This window comes from Harpia harpyja, chromosome 1 (assembly GCF_026419915.1).
Source record: "Harpia harpyja isolate bHarHar1 chromosome 1, bHarHar1 primary haplotype, whole genome shotgun sequence".
Taxonomy (NCBI): Eukaryota; Metazoa; Chordata; class Aves; order Accipitriformes; family Accipitridae; genus Harpia; species Harpia harpyja.
In genome coordinates, this window is record NC_068940.1 from 3,050,846 (window position 1) to 3,068,444 (window position 17,599).

Sequence of the window (17,599 nt, forward strand, 5' to 3'; positions counted from 1 at the left end):
CTTTGGGTTATTTAAACGAATCGGAGGCACGCGTTATCGATTTTATCTGTTTAACACATGCGGGATAGTTACACGAAGAGCTATCAAACTACTGTTTCCTCACACCGGGATAAACACTAATGGCATTAACACTAAACGCAGGCCGCTTTACAGTAATACTTCATTAGGGATAGGAAGACCCGCAAGACCGGCTTGTATGCTCTCCGTCATGTTTTCCATCATAAGGCGGCGTGTCTTTTTGGTGGCACTTCCAATGTGAGGAGTTATTATGACATTCTTCAGCTTTAACAAAGGGTGATCCCTGGGAACAGAAAAGAAATGCTGAGCTAGCCACTCACAGAGCATTCACCTGTTATTTCGTCACCTGAAGGGAGCCAGGGAAATATCTAAAATAATAATTAAAAATAAAAACTAACTGCATGACCCAAGCCTACTCAGAGGAGTTCAGACTGCTGCCTAGCTTGCGGTTTTTTTGTGCAACAAATCCTCCAAATGAGTCACTGTGAATTTTGTTTGGCTAGGACGGAAGGATTGGGGACGTCATTTCAGTAGGGCTAGCGCACATACATCATGTACTCCTACTAACAAAGTATTAACCGACTTCTCACGTGCTCACAAACTTGTACTTAGTTTGAACCGGACATATACGCTCATTTATATTTAACTGAAGTACATGTCCTACCTTGGCAAAGGTTCAGGATATGTGACATCCAGAGCAGCTGCCTTAATAACTTTGTTTTGAAGGGCTTCCACCAAAGCATCCTGATCCACAACCAGACCTGGGTTACAGTAAGGAGGATACTCTTATTTTCATATTCCGCACTGTTCTCTCACCATCCTTTTGGGCATGGCGGTCAGGCAAACAACCTGGCTGGTGATGTTCACAAAGCAGCAGCAGCAGCAGAGATCCCGTGGTGAAGTGGGAGGAAGAACCTTGGGTACGCGCATCGGAGTTGGACAGTCAGGAATTTTAGAAGGCAGTACGTAGCACCGTAAAACAAAGTACGGTGCCAGACTTCAGAGCGGGCTGTGCCACCCTGATGCATGTTAGCAACAAGACTGCACTAAATAAGTAAAAAGCTTCAGTAGGAGGTTATGGAAATATACGTGGGCTTCTAACCCTCCACGCTCACTAACATTTTAGAGACTTACTTGCTCATAATTATGGAAATGCTTAAATGTTTGGCTGAGGTATGACCACGGACACCTAAATAATCTAGTAATCAGAGAATTTACTGAAAATTTCAGAGTGACAGGCTCTATATTAGGGTTGGGTTTTCCCAGGACTTTTTATGCCAGCAAACCGTAACACAGTTTCATTTATTCTGCACCCTACCTCTGCTGGTATTAATGAGAGTAGCTGTGGGTTTCATCAGCTCCAGCTCCCTCTTCCCAATCAGTTTGTGTGTCTGTGGAGTCAGGTTCACAGACAGCAACACAAAATCAGACTGCTGCAGCAAATCATCTATCTTCTTACAGTAAATAGCTCCAACGGCACTTTCTTCTTCCTTGTTTCTGAGGGGAAAAACCCAAAATTCAACTCCAGTAGTAAGCAACAAGAAAAAGTTCAAATCACCATTAGAGAAAAGGTTTCTTAATAGTTTTCTTCACTCCGTAGTGCAAAGCAGTTAGCCAGTTATCTGACAGAAAGGCAGTAAAGAAAAATGTTAAGCTGTTTCCCACAATACCAAGTGCACTATACACAAATGTGCAGTACTATACCTGTGGGGATGGAAAGTAAGAAATGAGTATCATGTAAATGCACTGAATAAATACTAAAATAAATGCATTTGTGTCACAGCTCCTGGTTGTAACAGGGCTTCTTTTCCAACCCAAAAGCGAGACTGATGTTTGACATGAATTCCCTTCCCTGTGAAAAGTAACTTGTCTGAAAATTACTGAGGAAACCCACACAAGACAGGGCAGGGGTTAAACCTGCAGAAATCTGAGTCAGCAGCAGTCTGCTTGCTCTGTGCATCAGTGCTGGTTCACTGAAACCACAGGCTGCAGGACCTGCCGGTGCATTCGATCCCTATCAGGACAAGGTCGGGCACGTACTGCCCGGCTCCCATCAGATCCCCACAAAAGAAGAGGATGGGATGGGCCTGGCGGGAGTCATGGCGTATGTGAAGGGCACAGACACCTCATCTAGAAGACAACAAACGGGCTGGCAAGCCCGGCTTTTCATTGTCAGCTGGCTCTGAAAGGGTGAGAGATCTCTGCCTGCGTCCCTGCCTCGCCTATGTCACGGGAGTTATGTCCTCCCAGGCTATTTTTCCTTTCCCCAGTCTATTGCAATGTCACCAACATGACAGGAAGGCTCAGGGAGCCCTGGACTCATGGGGAGACCAGCGAGATATGTCTCTCCCATTCCGTCCTGACTTTGTTTCTCTATAAATCGGGAAATGAATGACCACCTTGAAGCAAGTGTATGTACTTTGCCACTCAGAATAAAGAGCCTCTAATAAGGCAGCAACTTATTGTCACGGCCCCGAGGGCACCACCAGCCCTGGCTGTCCCACTCCGGCACCCTGGCACTTCCCCAAATCCCAGGACCCCATGGCAGCTCCCTCGGGGGCCGTCAGCCCCTAACCCAGCGATGCCGCAGCAGTGCCAGTCTCCAGCTCCCTTCAGCCCCCGTCTGGCCTCTGCCCTGCCTTATCACCATGAAATCGCCTGATGATTTGAACTTTTGGGCGAACCTGGCCTCGCGGCTTCCTGGCACGATATTTAATAACAATAGTGCAGAGAGCACAGCGTCCTATCCTAACACGGAGAGAACAGGAGATCAGTTTGACAGCGAAAGGTACAAATAACATTTAAAAGCAGTGGCAAAATAGACTTGCCATGGAGCTGCGAACAGCTTTACCTCCGATTCCGATTGTGGTACAAAATCTTCATTTCAAAGGCTTTGGCTCTCTCGGCCACTTTGTAGCCGATGGTGCCCATTCCCACGATCCCCAGGGTGGCTCCAGAAACCTCAGCCCCCAGCCAGTCAGCGGGGAAATACTCTGTGTCAGGGGAGACCGCAATCTGATAACCTTGGAGGAGGGAAAAGAAGGAAATACGTCACGTAAAGGATGTCCTGCCATCTGGTTACTTTTTTCCCCACTTTTTATCATAAGACAAGGCAGGAGCACAGGAGCAGTAACATCACATTACTGTGTTTCTGGACAATAATGCTGCACTGTCAACATGACATCTGACTTTGATTTCTTGCTTAGGATAGGAACGTATCCAGCCCCTCTTAGGCAGACAAGGAAGGTAAGGCCACAGCAGCAACCTCCCTTCGATGTACATCACACACCTGCCCATCACCTCTGTCTGCCCACAGTACTGATTATTGTGCCATTGAAACGCATCTCGGCAAGACAGCTTCTTACTTACGGTGGTTCATCGGCAGGGCTCATGAAACGGGCAGCGCCATGGATGTCACCTACGTTGTAAATACTGAATGGTGCAACTGATGAATCAGTTGTAATATCATCAAGACTTTCAGTAAAGCCAATACAGATTCCCAGCTGTCTTGCCAATACACCAAAGTTGACAGGGAAAAGAAAGACAGAGCACGGTGGACAGATTTCTGGAGGGCTTGCTCGTAATGACTCAGATACATGTCAGCTTGGCAAGGACAGATTTCAAGCCTCCTTGAAAATACCTTCTTTTAATCCCCTTTTATTAAAAGTTGCAAAGCAAGACTGCAGTGAACAAGTATAACGAGTAAGTGGGTGTGGGCTGAGGGAGAAGAGGCCTGAATTTAGGGCTGTCTGAAGAAGGAACACATCTACCTTGCTGATACGCCTGTTTGCAAACAGTACGCGTTGCATGCAAGTTACTGTCAAGATGACAGTTTTGTCTTAACTTTTTCCTCATCCCTGTATTTTCCTGTTTTTCTACTTTTAAGCTTACCTTTGCATCAGCACACACTTTCTAACGGCATGTTTTGAAGAGTCGCCTTTTCTATAAAAAGACTAAAACCGTTTCAGTTATTACCTTCCACAAGTCTCCTGGAAGATGCCAGCATCAAAGCCATCCCCAAGTCTGCAGTGTCGGTGGAAACAACAAACGGAGTGTTGGACACTTTCACACCATAGCTGGAGAGAAGTTTCAGGTCCAAGTGATCTATTCCCACTCCGGAGCTTGCAACTATCTTCAAGTTAGGCAAGCTCTGGAGCAGCTCTTCGTTAATAACCGGTCTGTGATACCACATATAAATAGCTCCGATCTTTTTGCTGAGAAATTTCTTGTTTTCAAGATATTCTGTCATGGTGATGAGATGAAAATGTTTCTCCAGAAATTCAACATGGTCTTCATATACTCCATGCTTCCCTCCTATACGGTCAATTAGCACGTAAGGCAGGTCCTGACCCTCCATGCCCTCTACAAAAGCAATGAGAAACCAAAAGGGTATGTCCTCAAGTGACCCATTACACCTTTTTTAAAAAACAGGAATTGATTGGCTCCATTACATGCTATTTTCCCACCTGATGACAGAGTTGGCTTAAGATAGTCACTCCCACATGCAGAACCTGTCTTGTGTTTTCCTGTGTTACTCAGAATTTCGATATGTTCTTGTCAATAGGACAAGAAAACCTTGTTTCTGGCACACCAGCTATGCTAACTCTTAAACAAAAGAGCTACCAGGCATTACTCCTGTTCAATATTCAAAGGCCAAAGTCTTGATAGTTTAAGAATGAGGCCATGTGAGTGGAAGGGTGTCTTTTAGCCCCCAAGTTCTGCCTTTGATTGCCACCTATGCAACCATATTAAGTAATTAGTAATTAACAAGCTTATCTCAAGAAAAGATCTTGTTTAATATAACAGAGCTATAATTTCACAACTATGAACTTTGGAGTTAAATCAATTTACTTCCTGAACACTAGTTTACCTTTTTTTTCTTTCACCTCCTCCAGCGTCCCAACAACTCTTCACCCTGCCGACTCTGGCACGAACCAAGCCTGTTACCCCAGGCTGAAGCCAGGAGACCCGCACGCTGCCCCTCAGCCGCTCGGGAATCACAGCCCTCGTGTCAGAGGTACACACAAAAAAAAAAAAGCAAAACAAAAAAACAAAATCTGTACCCGGCTCAGCAGCACAGACGGGATCCCCAGCTCCAGGGCTGCTGGAATGAGGCCCCACTGCTCTCGCACCGCCTGCTCCACAGGACCGGAGTCTGTCCGTCCTCCCCGCCCAAATCTCCAGCCGCCGGAGCACGGCGTGCTGTCTGCTTTTCCAGCCCTTTCTGAAGGCGTTTGCAGTTCTCTGCGGGTGGGATTTATGGATGGGAGGGAGCTGGGCTGGCCGTGAAGGAGGGCAGGGAACGGGGGAGAGATCCCCTCCCGCTCCAGCTCTGGCTCCCACTCCCGCTCCCAGCCAGGGGCGCGGAGACCCTGGGACCCCCAACCCTCTCAGGGGAGCCGGGAGAGAGCGACGGGTGTTCACAAATAGTGGTGTTTTTTGTTTTAAATGTACCGTGTTTCTGAGCTGGTAGTAATTTGAAAATAATTGGGATTTTGCATTAATGTCAAGCACACCGTTTTTTTCCATCCTGTCTTTGAATACCAGCTACGGTCCGGTCTCTGTGTCGGTCATTGCACTATTTGCACGTACATTAACATGGCACGAAGCATTGTCTCTGACCCTCTGACCGGCAGGCACCAGTGACAGATCTCATTGCACGCACCAAGTGTCTTTTCCAACCTAAAGGATTCTAAGAATACCCTCAAAACCTCTCTTGGAGAGCTAAGCCACTGGGGCAGGCTCAGGTGCTCACTCCCTGTGGCTGTTAGCCCAGCTACAGGCATTCCTGGGCCTATCCCAGCTGAGAAACGCGTGAAAATTTTCCTGATGAGGTTACTTGGGACTGTGAATCCGCGGTGACGGAGGGCGCGGAGTACAGCTTCAGTACTCTGCTCGCTCAAGCTGTACTGGAGCCGTCCCCTTTGCTGGGAAAGTGGCCAGCAGAACGCTGGAGAGGTGCCTGGCTGCTGTGGCAAGAACAGCTCGAGAGCCGGGGAACACCGCTGCGGGCACCGGGCATCTCTCTCCTTCCACCCTACGGAATAACCAGCAATTGGGCACTGCTGGGTCTCGCCTGACTACCGTAGCGCCTTGCAAAAGAATGGGTTACAAAATCGCGTCGTCTTCAATTCTACCAAATGCATTTTGCTATGCCGAACACTTAAGGCAGTCAGGTTTAACACCGAATCCTCTATAAAATGACTAATGAAAAGGTAAAGTATAATAAAATGTTGTAATGATTACACGAAACTGTAAATAGTTCTTGTTATCCTGGTGATGATTTTTGAGTATCATTTGCTTACATGGATTTCAAGTTCAGACGGTTAAACTTTAAAGCAAAAATTCATTAACTAGCAAGATGGAGTTACGGCGTATTAGCTGGATTCTTAGTTAAGTCTACTTGAATTTTCTTCTTTCAAAAGAAAGCAACAAACCCTAAAATGCTTACACATTCCCTGTTTCACATCAACTGCTTCCAAGTTTGCTGATAAGACATAATGGGTGACCTTTTAACTTACTGCTTACATTACAATACCTGAGATCAAAGGACCATTGTAAAGCCCCTCTCAAAGGCACAAGTCATTCTGCCTCGCTATGCACTGAGGAAGGAGGTCTACCACATTTTAGTAGTGAAGGTAAAAAAAAAAAACTTTGGAAGGAAAATACGGTAGTTTTTCCCTTTGCATATCAAATCAACAAATTCGAATGAACAAAATGAAGGAACAATTAGTCAGAGGAGTCAAAAAAATAATAGTCAAAGGAATGTTACTCTTTTTCAAGCAAAAATCCAGGACATACATATCAAATGTCAAGAAAATGGGTGTGTTATGTGGTTAGATGTGGAGAGAATCAGGCGGCTTCAAAGTTTTTTTGTGTAACTTGAACATCTGATTTTGAAGTTATGGTTCAGGAGCTGATATATATCTCTATAGGAGATATATCTGTATAGCAACATACGTGCAGAAGAGGTCAGGAAACCACTTATATTTTGAGTGAGTGAAGAGCTGTTCGAATTACTAGTACACAGAATGTCACAGAGTAAGATTGTGGGCAGCAACCGAACAACAGTTACCATAAGCTAAGCCTGATTAAGGTAAAACAAGATCAGAGTGTTGCACCAGCACACTATCATGTTCTAAGTAGATTTAATTTGCAGAGTACCTTTTAGACCTCCATGTAGTGTGTTAAGCTGAATTACATAGTGTTGCAGTGTGCTTTTGGTTTTCTATGATAGAAAGGGATCTATTATGCCAGCATTGTGACAAAGTTCCCTGAAATTACTAATGTCTGTGGGTATGAGGAGAGAGGTATTGCGCAGCCTGTGAACTTCATTCCCATTATTAAATATGGCCATTGGTGTCCATGTAATGCTGCAGGGCAAGCTGATGCCTGCAGTGTTAATAAGGCGCCTGCATAATAATTGTTTCTTAGGATTAGACTTTTGAAGTGTTGCGTTAGCCTAAAAGACTTTTGTATAATGTAATGTAATACATTTTCCAGCTGGGATGTATAGACTAGCTTAAACTTGATACTGGATAAGGACATACATTTCCCATGTCTACGTTATGCGTTATAAAGCAATTATCATACGTGACCAGGATTCATAGGACAAAAAAAGCAGAGGCAGGAAATCTGTATTCGCAAGTTTGTTGTTTCAGGCAAGGCCAACCCAAGTGATGCATTTGTTTTCACTGACTCTAAGCCACCATAAAGCGTTATCACTAACCGTCTGCTTGCTGTAGGTAAGGCCAGCTTTCCCAGAAGACTACTGTAGCAGCACTATAATCCAGATTGTGTACTGTTTGCCCGTCAAAATGTTTCAAACAAATCTGAATCAACGGAGTGAACTGTAATGGATCACCTCTTTGCTCATGTGGCCACTGCATTTTTTGATCCATTTTTAGTAATCTTAAGATTGGATGTATTGTGTTTTCCAAGCACAATCTAAGTAGAATAGCAGAGATGGGAAACAGCATCTAGTAAGCACAGGAAGGTTTCCTTAACTGTATGTCGGTTAATTCAATACTATTCAATGAATATTTATAAATTAAGGAAAGGCAGGGAAAAAAGGGCCATTTTTTGCAATGTAATTTGAAAAGAGAGGTAGTTGCTTCCTGAAGACATTTTGGGAAGCTGTCCTTCAAGTGACCATTTCCAGTCTGTGGAACACCAAGTTGTTCGGCGTGTGTGGGTGAACCCACGGCTCCAATGACTGACAGGTATCCTGTTGTCTAGCGCTGTGTCTTCCTGTCTAAAGCACCCACTGGCAGGACACTTCTATAACTAATCCGCACAGATTCATGAAATATCTGCAAAAGTACAAGTGAAACTCCAAGAAAATGCCAAGCGTGTTCTATTGTTTTACATAGAAGTGAAATGAAGTACTGATTTTATGTTTGCTGCTTCACGTCTGGAGAAAAGTCTGCATGTGCAAAAACTTGTGTGTTTTTTCCAGTTTTAGGATATTGATCTAATAAAAGGTATTTTGTTCTTTCTGCTATTTTAGCTTCTTGTAGCTTTGTTTTCAGCTCTGTAATTTGTTGCTTAGCCTTTTACTTTGAAAGAATAAGCTCAACTTATTTTTGTCAACGTTATACAGGTGACAATGAAAGGTATACTGGGCACCTGGACCTCAGAGAACAGGGAAGTCCCTGGGACAGTCTTGAAATTCTTGCCAGCCAACTTGCTGCTCCCGACAAGCTGCAATGTCTTGTTTCCCTGAGCTGCAAGAGCTGGTAACATCATCTTATGTTAAACTGGTGGAAGGAAGTGTCTTCTGGCAAGCACCAGTGACACCCTTTTGCAAGAAAAAGGAAGTGGAAATGGCTCTCTAAAGATGCATGAGACTACAGGCAAAATCTTAGCTGCACTTAATGGCAACTTTGCTATAAATTTCACTGATAGATTAAATAATCATACTATTCATAAAGTCATACTACGTAATAAAAGGCATGGCACTGCCACTTTGAGTTGCGTATTGGTTTATTTGTCTTTTGGACTTGTATTAAGACAACAGGGAGTACATAAAGACAACTGAGAGGATAGCAAACTGTTTCCCACAAAGCTTTAGTGAGGTGAATGAGCATTCCTTAGTGAGGCGAATGAGCATTCTTCTATTTAAAGAGATCCTTTTCCTGTGGAATTGGTATGATTAATTGTAATATAGGTGCTATTTCTAGTGGAGGAAAGCCATGGGATTTCGATTTTTTCCATAATAGTAATTGCAGTAACAAAACCAATTTGTCAAAGTATTTTCTTTCTCTTTACAGTAGTGAAGCTCCCTGTTTTATCTTGTTACAAATATAATTATTCTTGCGAATGTCCAGAAGCAGTGATACAAAGGAAAGTGTATAGATTTGGATTTTAATGCTGCGTGTGTTTTTACAGCCTTTTGTGTTCCCACTAATTTACAGGATGGTGCTGGAGGCTTAGAGGGCTCCAACCGTTCTTGCAAATATTTGCACAAAGATGGAAATCTGGAGGTAGACTGCACATAAGTTTGGTATTACAAACATAGTAGCATGTTCATCTTGAAGACTAATTTTCCTTTGTGCTAGTACTTTAAATTGTCTTCTAAAATCCAGTCTGCTTTAAATAAGTGATTCTGAGTACATTCCTGAAAACTGACTTTTGCCTCAGCATTTTGTGTTTCAGGAGCTAGTTTAAATGCAGGTGTCCATATGGAAAGTCGGTCATTTTTCTAGCCAGGTAGCTTATTTTGTTGTTTTTGATAGTTAGTAGAATGGGAACAAAGTGAATTATGTAATCTAAAAATGGCATTTTCTTTAGGACTAGGGAGCCTAGCAAGAAGTGCATTGGCAATCAGAAGTTGTTTTTCCCAGAGCCACTTAAAACCTGCATGCATCTATCTATGGTTGGAAGTGAAAAGTAATTTATTCCTCCAATTTGCAAGGAAATTAAAATGTAAAAGCTGTTTTTTAATGACATGTGAGACCAAGCCAGCGCTTTCCGTGTCCACTTGGAACAGGTTTCTCTTAATGGAGAAAATCTAAGAATAAAAACCTTAAGAGCTGATGGGAGGAAACAGAAGAATAAAAAGAGAGCCGTGATATCCTTTTGCCCATCAGCTAGGGAGCACTTCACTGGGTATGGGGAGACCATTAAGAGCCGCTAGTATGTTTTTTCAACTGCTTCCTCTGTTATCATGTAGGTGGCCTTGTCTGTTTTGATGCTGAGGTGAGGCGTTATAATGACGTTCTTTAATTTTAACAACGTATGATCTCTGGAAGAAAGGAAAAAAGAGATAGTTAAGTTACCTACTGTCGTTCATCCAAATAAAGAGGAGTCCTACTTTGGTTTTTGCACTGTATTTAAACAGAAAGTTAATTTAATATAACTTTACAAGTCCCACTTACATCCACAGAACCTGATCACCTGTGTTCAAGTAATTTTGGACATTAAAAGGACACGTGAAGAATTTATACTGTGCTCTTTTGTCTGGGAACAGCCTTTTGCCATTAGGCAGCAATTTGAACTATGTCAGAAGAGAGGATTAAGCCCTCCTGACACATTAACCCTACGCAAGGCTCTGAGCTGTAGTTACGTATGTAGACTCAGATAATGGAGAGTGATGTCCTGGCACACCAAGACCAAACTCCCCCCGACCCACAATGCAGCCAGCACAGCTAAATCCATGAGGCACCATGCTGGTAAAAGAGGTGGTTTTTTTACAGAAGCTGAGTAGCCAAGAGATCTGCAGCACTTCAGCCTTGTGCTGGGGAAACAAGCCTGCGGGGAGGGACACCTTGGGGCAATGCAGCAGGTCTAGGGAGGGATGACTCAAAAGGCTTCCACCCATTCAGGTAAAGCAATTTGTAAGCGAAGCACTGCTGCAGCTCCCCATGGTGATTCTGGGAGGGGGGTTAATGCTCCCCTGGGCACACAAGCCCCCTCCTGCTGTTTCCCGGCGCCCAGGCTTCCCTTTGCCCTGTTATCAGACCCAACATCTGGGCTTGCATCCCATTCGTATTCATGGCACTTTTAGGCAAACCTCCACCCCAGGGGAGGGTGAGGATGCCTCTGCCAGATGCCTGCCCGCTGCAGGGACGCTGCCTGCCTCTGGCCGGGCTCACCCATCCTTTCTGAGAAATAAGCAGAGATGGCAACCTGGGCAGTGGCTCGGGGTGGGTGACATCCAAAGCTGCGGCCCTGATAACACCGGTCTGCAGAGCTGTCACCAGCGCCTCTTGGTCAACTGCTGCACCTGGTTTGGAATAAGAGTGTCTCTGAGTGCCATTTGCAGGTAACGCTCTGGGAGTGGAAAGAGAACAGAAGGGGAGAGAGAGGAATTTTCGCCACGCCTGATCTGTCCTCGCTGCGTGCGCCAGCTGTGCGGTGGATGCAGCATGGCACCGCGTAACGCACCGGGAGCTGGCTCGTACTTTCTCGTCAGGCCAGTCAACGGTTGTGGACGGTACCTCGGCTGATGTTAATGAGAGTAGCCGTGGGCTTCATCAGCTCCATCTCTCTTTTCCCGATCAGCTTGTGCGTCTGAGGTGTCAGGCTCACCACCACCATCACAAAATCTGCCCGCTGGAGCAAGCCGTCTATCTTTTCGCAATAAGTGGTGCCGACAGCTTGCTCCTCTTGCTCTTTCCTGGTGGGAAAAAAAAAGCATCACGCTGTATTTCAGGGCATCAGTCACGAAAATATTTTCTTCAATGATGTCACGGGTATACAAACTAAGGGATCTGATTATCACATTCACGTAGCAAACAGGTGGCAAACAAAGGTGAAGTTAGTCTCAGCGGGCTGTTTGGGTCCTTCTGGAAGGCTTCGAGCCCTACAGCAGGGGATGGATTGCATGCCTGCCTCTCAGCCGCTGCAGTGCAGGGTCCAGGGGCTTCTTTTAAAGTCTGCAGGTGGCCTAAGGCCAAGCACCGGCACCGATGGCAGCACACGGTCCATTCTCCAGGATCCGCCGTGGGGAAAGTGCACCTCAGGATGCAGTAATCGCTCCAGCCAGAGCAATGGTATTCACCAGAACTCATGGGTGTGAGCTCTGGGCGTGCTGGTGGTCCTCATCCTGTTGGCATCCTCCAGTCAGCCTGGCATTTTCTGATGAGTGGAATCAGCAAGGCAGCTCTTTGGCAGGCTGCCGGCTGCCCCAGGACTTTCACAAAATAAAGCGTTCAACACAAAAAGTTACCAAAGTAGAGAGAGATTTTTAGTTTGAACTTTTCACAATAAAAAAGAATACTTGCCATTTCTCCTGTTCTTTGTACATTTAGCTGCCTGAACTTCAGGAACTAGGCGATTGTGTGTACAAACTTCTGCTCCTGATTGCAAGAGAATGGCTTTAATTATCTCCTCCCTAATCTAGAAATAAAGAAAGAAGTCACACTAAGAAAGTAACTTCAGTGTGACTTTGGAGCAAGTGCCTCCTAACGCATGCATTTCATTGTTTTCGTTCAGTGTCCAGGTCAACAACCAGAGATTAAGTGGGTATAGAACGGACTGGAACTACGGCCAGTTTTGCAGCATGCAGAGTGCACCTCGCTTCAGCACATAAGCTTGAAGTGCAAATGTACTTTAAAATAAGCAGGTTTTTCATTTCTGTTGCACTGTGCATTGGTTATTCATCACAGCACTTGCATAAATATTACTTTAAAGACTGGAAAATATTAAACAGAGGGAGTTAGTGATGATCCGCAGGAAAAAAGAAAAGGATTTCTGCCTTATTTTCTCTTTTTGTGGTTTATGAGGAAATTCTGAAAGATCTTAAGGAGGGTGTTCACTAGTACTTTTTTTAATGTGAGTTTGCTCAGCTGTTTTTGTAATTTCTGAAGTAGCAGGAATGCCAAGCAAGGCTAGAAATTTCTGGCCTCATCCAGCCTTGCGATTTGGTTAGGGCTAGCTAGAGCAGTCACCCTCCTTCTGCAGTCTGCATACGGAGAAAATCACTGAAAGCCACATGTACTAGCACTGCAGCTTCTCCCTTCAGTCAGGGAGGAGGAAAGTTCTCTCAGGGTAGATTGTGGTTTATAGCAGTAAAAATTTGTTCTGCTCATTGGCTGCACCTTGCCTGATTGCAACAGCCTCGAGTTGTACAAGGGGATCTTGCTCACCTTTATATTAGAAAAGCCCCTGTGCTGCATCTCTAACAAGGATCATATTCCCAGGTACACAAGTTAGGAGGGGCTAGAAATAAAGGGTGAAATCCAGTTAAATACTTGGCAAAATTCCTACTGGTTTGAAGAGAAACAAGGTTTTCTCAAGAACAGCTCTCAAGTTAATCAGTTTTAATATTGAGCAAGGTATACATTTCCTAGTTCTCCAGTCATTCAGTTTCAACAAGATCATGCCTGAACTTTGAAAGATGGGGGAAAAGTAAACAAAAGCTAGAGTTATGTGTCAGTATAGTAAGATATGATAAGAACAAAAAAGGTATAAGCTTGATTTTCCTTTTTCTGTTCACATCTCCAGGAAACCTTGGAATTTCTAATATAAAACTTAAGTTTCCAAATGTTTAATCACCAAGTAATACCTTACAAGACTGATTTGAGGCAACTGCTCTTTTTTTCCCTTTTGTTTTAATCTTGGCCCTATTCCCTCATTTCTTGCTATATTCCTGACATAACTCCTTGAAAAGGAAATACTGACTATCTAAAAGGGAGTTTCTGCTGTAATTAGGGTGAAGACGTATCTTTACCTCTGTGTCCTGTTGTGGTACAAAATGTTCATTTTAAACGCTTTGGCTCTCAGAGCAATCTTATACCCAATGCTGCCCATGCCAATAATCCCTAGAGTAGCTCCAGTAACTTCAGCTCCCAGAAAATCAGTTTCACAGTACTCCATACCTGAAGACATTGCAATGTGATAGCCTGCAAGAAAAACACTCCAATATGAGAAATGAATGGGGTCCCACACGGGGGAACAAGGCAAAAGAGTCTGGGCTTGCTGCGCTACTATAGCACACTTTTAACGGTTCCAAACACACAATTTTAAATAGCAATGGTTTTTGTAATGTCCTAGGTGACTCCCTAACATATCATCTTTCCCTGCCACCTGTATGTGACATTCCCACTTACTCTCACCATACTACAAAAAGCCTTTTGATATAATCTCCCCTAAAAATCCTTTTACTGCTTTAGACTCATAAAAACATTGCCATGTTCTGCATCACCAATCAAAATAATTATTGCCAGTAACACTGCAGAGTTTGGAAATGTCACGTGGAGAATAACACCAGATGTTGGTTTTGCTATTTAGAATAATAAGAACCGTTTTCCTGTTCATCTCTGCCACTCTCTTGGAAAGAAAAGTGTGACTTGTTTAAAAATCACTAGTCACTAATTTCCATAATTATCTGTTAAACCTACAAGATTTTGGATAGTTTGACAACACAGAAAATATATGCACGGAGATGGCACTTAATAGTCTGCTAGCAAGGTGACAGGCTTCTGATATTTCAGTCTTCTGATATTGCCAGCTCTTCTAAAACATAAGCAGAATATTGTAAAAGTATCAAAAAATGCCTCAGGGTAAAACGCAGTCATCCCAAGGCAGAGCTAACAGAAATGCCACAAGGCATAGTTTCTGTAGATGGGAACAAGAAATTAATCTCCCTTTTAATCTGCCTCTTCCTTGTGAGGTAGAAACAGATTTAGGGGGAGACAAGTCTCCTTTGAGTTTCTATGAATCCTGTGGTAGAGCTGACAAATCAAAGGCAGGTAAATTTAATAGAAACAATCTGGAGGGTCTTCTCCTGAAGCAGGAGGCATTCTAACCAAGCCAAGGGTAGGTCTATTTGGGGAAATGGCAAGGAAAAATTTGTGGAAGAAACTAGAAAGGGTGCTACTAGCAGAAGCTGGAGCAGGCTGCCTTGTTGCTCTCTAATGCCCCTTAAATTCCGCAATTCTGCACCCATCCCTTTCAGTCCCTGAGAATACACCCATGCCTGTGTCAGCCCCAGCTTTCAGCATATACCCTTATTCTGCTCCATTATTGCCTCCCACACTCTAATTTCTGCTGCCAGCCTGTGATTGCAGCGTTCGTCTGATCTTTGGCATCCCTCGCTTTTGGTCAATAGCACTGTAACGCTATCACATCAAGAAGCACGTCCTGTGTCAGCCAAATGTCATAGTCACCGAAAATGTGCTGCTGAAGAAGGTAATGACATTTAAAGTTTTCATATGTAGGAAGTACACTTCAGTGTATTGTTCATCTGAAACTGTTAAACTAAGTCTACTGCTGTATTTATTCTAAAAACTAAATTCTAGCTTCTAAACCCGCTTGGTCCATAAAGCAAAAAGCTGTATTTGAATCAAATGTGATTAGATTCTGCTCAAATATTTTCAACCCAGGCTGGTGACCTGTGAAAACTGTGTATGATCTTATTTATACCTGGTTGAAATGTATGTTTTGTATGTTTGTGTATAATGTAATAATTTAGATATATTTATGATATATAAAATATATGAAAATACCGATTATTCTGTTTGCCAACCCAACATATTTAGATTTTCACATTTTATGTGAAACTATGTGCCCTACAGATAACTTTAGAAAAAGTCAAATTAATAATGGTAGGTAAATCTTGTATAATTTTTAGAAGCCACAAAAGAATTAAGATGTTACCTTCCACTAGTCTTCTAGCAGATGCCAGCAGCAAAGCCATCCCAGTATCTGCTGTGCTGCTGGAAACAGCACATGGAGCATTAGCCATCTTCACACCGAAGCGAGCGACAAGCTTCAGATCCAGGTGATCCATCCCTACTCCTGGATTCGCAATCACTTTCAAGTTTGGTAGGCTCTGGAGGAGCTCTTGGTCAATGACTGGTTTGTGCCACCACAAATAGATCGCTTGGACCTTTTTACTCATACGCTTTCTGTCTTCAAGAAATTCCTTCATGGTGATGAGGTAGAAATGTTTCTTCAGGAATGCCAGGATATGGCCATGCAATATCCCATGTTTGCCACCGATTTCATTTACCAAAAGCCCAGGTAGCTCTCCTTCTCCCATGATGTGCTCAAAGAAGAAAGACACAAAGTGTCAGAAGAAAGACGTATAATTATTTCCAGACATTTTAAAGAAGAATCACTTTCATGTCCTGTTTCATGACATCTATGACAAAAGATCCTATAAACCACATATTTAGCTAGGGAGATAAACAAACCAAGGCAAGAAAGCAGCTCTTTTAAGTATACTACCAATTACACACACACGTATTCACATGATCAAGTCTGAACAAGTTCTGTCCCTCATGGTCTGTAAGGTCTCGCATCACTGCCACCAGGCTCATAACACGCAATTATTTCTCATTAATTACTTAGTTGCAGACCATCAATAGTCTGGTGCAATAAATCTCCTTCCTTACCCTGAAATCACAAACTGCTGTGTTTAAGTAGTTAAGAAAAATGTTGGACCAAATCTAGTTCGAGAAAACAAATTGCACAGCTTCACCATGAACTTTGTTACCAGGTTAATTTTTAAATGCTTCATTGCAGAGACTTTTGCAGCCTCCTGTCCTGAAGAGACACCAGTGAATTCTTAACTGCAGTGCCTTCTCCTGAGGCTATCATAAGTTAACAAATTAATAGATGCTTAGGCAAGTGTTTTCCAAGGACTTATGCACTCAAATTAAAACATGGGGGTTTTTTGCAGGAATCACTGACCATCTATTTGTGGTTCCCAGAGGGTCTGTGAATTGACAAGTTTTGTTTTTTTTAATAGACTATTTACAGCTACCATTGATTTTCCGTAGGAATTTTGGGAAGAGCTGCAGGGAGAGCTGTTTAAGGGCTGAAGATCTTGGAATCCCCTATAGCAATACTTGCTGTTGTCTTGTTATTGCAATACTTGTTGTCTTGTTATTGCAATACTTGCTGTTGTCTTGTTAGTAGTATTTCACTATTTGCATCTGAATGTCTAACTCTTGGCCTGTCTACACTTCCTGTACTAAAACTTCGTTTGACCATCCCTTCAAGAAGCCTAACCATATTGCAAAATAATGGAAAGGCTTCCTGATTTTATGGAGGTGACAAACATTTTGCTGAATTTTCTGACTTTGTGGCTTGCTCATAGGAAAGAGAGTGTAAGAAAAAGCTTGGCCTTGGGCTGCAAGTTAGGACTGACCACGAATTCTGCTTTAGGCTGTGCCCTCACCCATGTGATTTCAGTAGTAGATCTACCACTGTTTCATGGCCAGTCAAGATAAAAGCATCATTTTCGTCTGCATGGAAGAACTAAATCTCTTGGTATTTACTTTGGTTTTCAAAGGATCCCCTCAGGAAAATCAAAGATACTTCTTCAGTGATTGGCTTTGCTTTGCTTTAACATGTAGACGAAGCAAAGCTCTTCTTACATTAGAAAACCTTAGGCCTACAATAATTTCAAAGGAGACTGCTTTCTTCATATATATAAAAACAGAATATTGCAATATTAGCTGAAAAGTGTTTCAGGATACAGCCAAATTTCTGCAGGCAATTACTGCTCAATTCACGCTTAATATATTTGAGAGTGTTACACAAACTGCTTGGTGTACTTGCTTATTATTATGTAGCAGCCAGTACTGGGAAGAGAATGCAAGTATTCATTGAAATAATGGACTGAAGA

General features: G+C 43.2%; 2 protein-coding genes across 4 annotated transcripts; both read right to left on the bottom strand.

Moving 5' to 3' along the window:
* Positions 1-7: 7 nt before the first annotated feature.
* Positions 8-5,250, bottom strand: LOC128147420 (probable 2-ketogluconate reductase). 2 transcript variants are annotated; one of them, XM_052800095.1, is made up of 6 exons: positions 5,082-5,250; positions 3,994-4,380; positions 2,870-3,041; positions 1,337-1,515; positions 683-779; positions 8-301 (listed from the first exon to the last, which is right to left on the bottom strand). In XM_052800095.1, exons 2-6 carry the CDS (start codon positions 4,373-4,375, stop codon positions 148-150), a joined length of 984 nt encoding a protein of 327 aa, XP_052656055.1. In that variant the 5' UTR covers positions 4,376-4,380; positions 5,082-5,250; the 3' UTR covers positions 8-147. The 2 variants fall into 2 exon arrangements, with proteins under 2 accessions (XP_052656055.1, XP_052655966.1); XM_052800006.1 differs by having other exon boundaries at positions 4,889-5,250.
* Positions 5,251-9,002: 3,752 nt separating this feature from the next.
* LOC128147729 (probable 2-ketogluconate reductase) lies at positions 9,003-17,507 on the bottom strand. 2 transcript variants are annotated; one of them, XM_052800689.1, is made up of 5 exons: positions 15,622-17,507; positions 13,694-13,865; positions 11,460-11,638; positions 11,149-11,245; positions 9,003-10,264 (listed from the first exon to the last, which is right to left on the bottom strand). In XM_052800689.1, the coding sequence occupies exons 1-5, from the start codon at positions 16,004-16,006 to the stop codon at positions 10,153-10,155; spliced, it is 945 nt and encodes a 314-aa protein (XP_052656649.1). In that variant the 5' UTR covers positions 16,007-17,507; the 3' UTR covers positions 9,003-10,152. The 2 variants fall into 2 exon arrangements, 1 of the variants encoding a protein (XP_052656649.1); XR_008237106.1 differs by having other exon boundaries at positions 10,101-10,264; positions 11,149-11,292.
* Positions 17,508-17,599: the final 92 nt, after the last annotated feature.